The sequence below is a fragment of the Monopterus albus genome, unplaced genomic scaffold, assembly GCF_001952655.1.
Source record: "Monopterus albus unplaced genomic scaffold, M_albus_1.0 scaffold310.1, whole genome shotgun sequence".
NCBI lineage: Eukaryota > Metazoa > Chordata > Actinopteri > Synbranchiformes > Synbranchidae > Monopterus > Monopterus albus.
The window spans coordinates 325162-329503 of record NW_018128190.1 but is presented as its reverse complement, the minus strand read 5'-3'; the positions used below and the strand labels follow the sequence as shown (position 1 = coordinate 329503).

General features: G+C 39.3%; 2 protein-coding genes across 6 annotated transcripts in view; one reads left to right on the top strand and one right to left on the bottom strand.

Annotated features, from left to right (window-relative positions):
- The window catches only part of hcn3 (hyperpolarization activated cyclic nucleotide-gated potassium channel 3), a 14398-nt gene extending 14156 nt beyond the window's left edge, over window positions 1-242 (bottom strand). The window contains exon 1 of the mRNA XM_020623828.1: window positions 123-242. Coding sequence (XP_020479484.1) covers window positions 123-242 — 120 coding nt within the window. The remainder of the gene's footprint in view (window positions 1-122) is intronic.
- Window positions 243-3994: 3752 nt separating this feature from the next.
- ecm1a (extracellular matrix protein 1a) overlaps window positions 3995-4342 on the top strand; it is a 2414-nt gene continuing 2066 nt past the window's right edge. For all 5 annotated transcript variants that reach the window (XM_020623806.1, XM_020623805.1, XM_020623804.1 and 2 more), the window contains exon 1: window positions 3995-4134. In XM_020623806.1, the coding sequence (XP_020479462.1) occupies window positions 4062-4134 (73 nt within the window). In that variant the 5' untranslated portion in view covers window positions 3995-4061. The remainder of the gene's footprint in view (window positions 4135-4342) is intronic.

Genomic DNA, 4342 nt, shown 5'->3' with positions numbered 1-4342 from the left:
ATCAGTCTTGATACCCCACAGTCACAAACCCATAAGACTAGTGGGACCACTCTACAGTGGAAATAAGGATTGCTTAGATCTTTTACTTAACTATTCAGTAATGTAGAAAAAAGATGTTTCACCTTTTCTGCTTGACAGGCATCATTTTCTGTTTTCAGCTTGTCCATCTCTGTTCTGAGTTTGGCCAGTGCAGTCCCTAGAGCCTCCGCTGCTTTATCCCCTTGATCTATCACATTTTCCATTGCGGCCTTAGTGAGATCTTCCTGTGCAATTTGCTTATCAAGGTCGTCTAACTTCTTTTTCAGCATTCCACTTTCATTGTTTGACCTGGTCAACAGGCGATGTTGGTGTATAACAACCATCAGCAGTCCCGAGAATAGTAAGAGGTTCAAAACAATCACAATCGTCTGACACCGCATTGATGCTGTTTGGGTTCCTGTGATGCAGAAAAAAATTAAAGCAAAGATTCCATGGGAGAGAGACAAAAATGTCAGAAATTCCGGTTGACAGGATATACGCAGTGTATAAACCACAAACAGTGTCACAACAAAAGTAATTTGACATTCAATGTCCTACTTTTTGAGCTCTATATTGTCTTACCTTCTTCTCAGAATATAGTTCTGCTTTCTCGGCTCACTAATTTGCCACACAGGTCTTGTCTTGAAATACAGTAAACTACCCCCAAAGCACAAGGTATATGTCACTCGGTTTGCCTTTCTTTCTCTTTATTAGCAGGTTCACTGTCTCTTTGAATTACACAAGCCAAGCAGGTTGAGCAACTTATTCAGCTGCTCTGCAGGTTACAGGTTGTTTCTGTTGCCCCAAGGTGGCCAATGTGTTATTACAGATTTACAAGATAAGATAAAACCTTGATTTATTTACCTTACACGGGACATACCAGTGGTACAGTTAAACTACCCCACCATGTCACAATATGGCCACTACTCGCAGCACAGCAGAAAAGAGCTCTACTTGATCCTTGTGACAATAATCACAACAGGATTAAGGCCACTCAGGAGAATTCTACAATTAAACAACTCACACCATCCATTATTTTTGTGGGCAGTGAACAAACAGCTACAAGGCCAGCTGATTAATGTTTTGTTTACCTAACCAAGCCCTTTGTGACCAGGTAACCTCTTTCTTCCAGTCACATCAGCAAAGACAACAAAAATGTGTCATGTGATGCTACATTTGCTCACTTGTGGGGAAAGGCCATGCAAAGCTACCTAGAAGCTGATTGGTCTAAAAGTATTTAGTCATTCTTACATGCAGCACCTGAACTCCTGACTGTCTGTTAACCAGCTCAGGTAACAATGATTTATATATATATGATGCACTGAATAAACAAATTCCTAATTCTCAGGGTGTGGTTTGATCAGATTTCAGTGATGGTGGGGCCAACCTCACACCTGCCAACAGATCCTGATTCAGATGTTGCTAAACTGAACAAGTGATTGATTGACTGCACTTTCTGATTCTATGTGTTCTTCTACAAATGTACACATTACTTTATGGGCCATTTTCTGTTTCATTGCCTTTTTAAGGTCAACAGTGAGCTCTCCAACCTGCCTATGATGCTGAAAAACAATAACCTCCATCTTTACACAAGTGGCTGGTTTTGTGTAATTCAGACAGACTGGAGTGAAGGTATATAACTGGAGCAATGTAGCATTTGTAATCATTCTCAGTACTTACAAGGGCATAATGCAAGGTTTTTGTGGCAATTACAACCACAACCTCACAGAGGACATGCAGATGAAAGATGAGAAACAAGCTGCCCTGTCTGAGGCCTTCGGTCAAAGCTGGAAAGTCTCCACAATCCCCTGCTGCGTTGATGGTTGCAGTATCCCCTGCCCTAGCTATAACAACACTCAGAAAGTACTGTACAGCACCACCAGCTTCTGCGGCCTCATCAGCAACCCTGCAGGGCTGTTCTGTGATTACCACTCCAAGGTCGACCCCACAGGTTTCCTTAATGACTGCATTTATGATGTCTCTCTTTATGAGGGCAGCAGGAACATACAGAGCAAGACTTTCACTGCATACACAGCTGCTTGCCAGAAGAAGGGTGCCAAAGTATATTTCTGCAGGTCAGCTCTGTTCTGTAATAAGGACATCTACTTTTTTATAAAGTCAATCAAGACAACTTCTTGTAATTATTTTGAACATACTTCTAAAATAATCCTATTCTTGCCTTGTTCCTAGAGGCCCACAGTCCATCAGACAGCCACAGCAGAGAAGGTACTAGCATTAGAGTCGGTGCACTTAGAAGGTAAAAGTCTGAACACTCCTGCAAAAAATGTGTATAAAGCTGTTCTTTACAAGTGTTGCTGGAGTTTTCACCTTTTCATACTTTTAATTCCAACTCATAGACTGACAAATCTCATTGGCATGAGGTTTTCATAGGAGCATAATCAAGTCTGAGAAATACTGTGATAAACTACATGCTTGTCCTAAAATCACTGTACGATGTTAAAGATTACAGATTTGCCATTTGATGATTTTTTAGATGTTTCAGGTAATTAATCTTGCCGCTAACTTTAAAATAATCAATAAATCAATAATACCTGCAAATCAATCTTATCTGAACCAGAAAACCAGGGATCTGGGTACATGACATCTCAAATGTGATCTTTTTATCTGCGTTGGTGATACAAGGAAAGCCAATTGGGACAAGGTGCCATACCTGCACAGATGCCAAGTCACCAAATGACTAATTATTATTGAAAAATGTTTCCTTGGCACTTGGACATCTATCACTCAGGGGGGAAAATGCCTTAGCTTTGTGTTCAGACCATTTAGATGAAACTAATAGACTTCTGTCATGCATATTTATCATAGAAGAACACCACATGACTTTATTACACCCTGACTGGGATAGGATTTTTTCCAAATATCAAACATTTATAGCTAACAGAAATTTAAATCCAGTTTGTAGCTAAATTAGCAGAGTGTGAGGGAACAAATGAATAATAATCTCTACTGTCTAAGAACCTTTGATATCAAAAGCAAATACTAATGAGTCACTTTTTGATATTTGCAGATTGCATTTATGATAATGTTACATATGAAGAGTAGTGTACATATATATATCTGAAGCCACACCCCAAAAAATGCCTGAAATACAAAACAGACTAATCACATGCTGATGGACACTTGTTCTTAACACTGAAACAAACTCATAAAACATTTTAAACAAAGAAAAAGGTGTTTCTAATATCCCATCCATCTATCAACCCCTCTTTAAACAGTACAGTGCAAACAGAAAAAATAATTTCATGATAATTGTTTGACTTTAAGCCTGTGAGATTCATTGATGTTTGAGGGAGTCCTTCCTTCCAGGTACATGCACTGTAGCAATTCAAAACAACATGAGAGGAGATGTGGAGTAGTTGTTGTAAATGGGACTTGAGGGAGTTTATCAAAAGGTCATTTAAGCTTTGGGAAAAATAGTGAATGGTTCTGATAAACGTACTCTGTGCCATATTTCTCACACACTCTGTTTAGCACACCTCAAGCAAACTGCTCACATGAAAGTACTTATGTGATAACTGATTCAGTTATTAGCATGAAATTTGATACAGAAAGTTTTGTATGCATATTTGACATTAAATTACTGCTGTGTACAATTAAGCTCATTAAACATGGTGGTGAGCTGTTGCCCACTTTTTGGCTCATTTTCCAGTTAAAAATTTCTACCATATTGAACTTGTTGGTTGCACATGGAAGTTGGATTTCTGATATTTGTCAAGAAAAGAATCAGCACTGGCTTTAGGTAGACTTTAAGACTGACTTTGGGAACTTGTAAGAATGGTTTTGCTCATTGCACACACCAGAAGATATCACCAAAGTTGAAACTCATTTTATTTATCTTGACAGCTCACAACATGGTTTTAGCTCCACATAACAACTTCCCCTCACCCCTTCCACCCACACCTCCAAGCATTTCACGCCCCCAGACGTACTCCCCTCTCCCATATAAGCCTGTTGTTGATCCTGTCTGAATACTTGCTGGGAAGTATTTCAAAGTTCAGTTCCCATCACACCACCATACAGCAATGAATTCAGCTGGAGGCCTCATAGGATTTTGGATAATTGCACTGCTGACTCTTCATGCTGCAAATTTGGGAGGTAGTTTCTTGTAGATTCTTCAAGTATTTATACTTACAGCTACAGTATGTAACATTTTTCAAATATTTTTGCTGTAATAATATTCTCCAAAATGTGGCTTAATGTGGAGAGGTGCTGTCGATGCCTCCTCTGACCAAAACTCATTCCACAGCACTGGTAACAGTGCAGAGATGTTAGCTTTAAAAAGGTTTTCAGCCGGATTGACTGC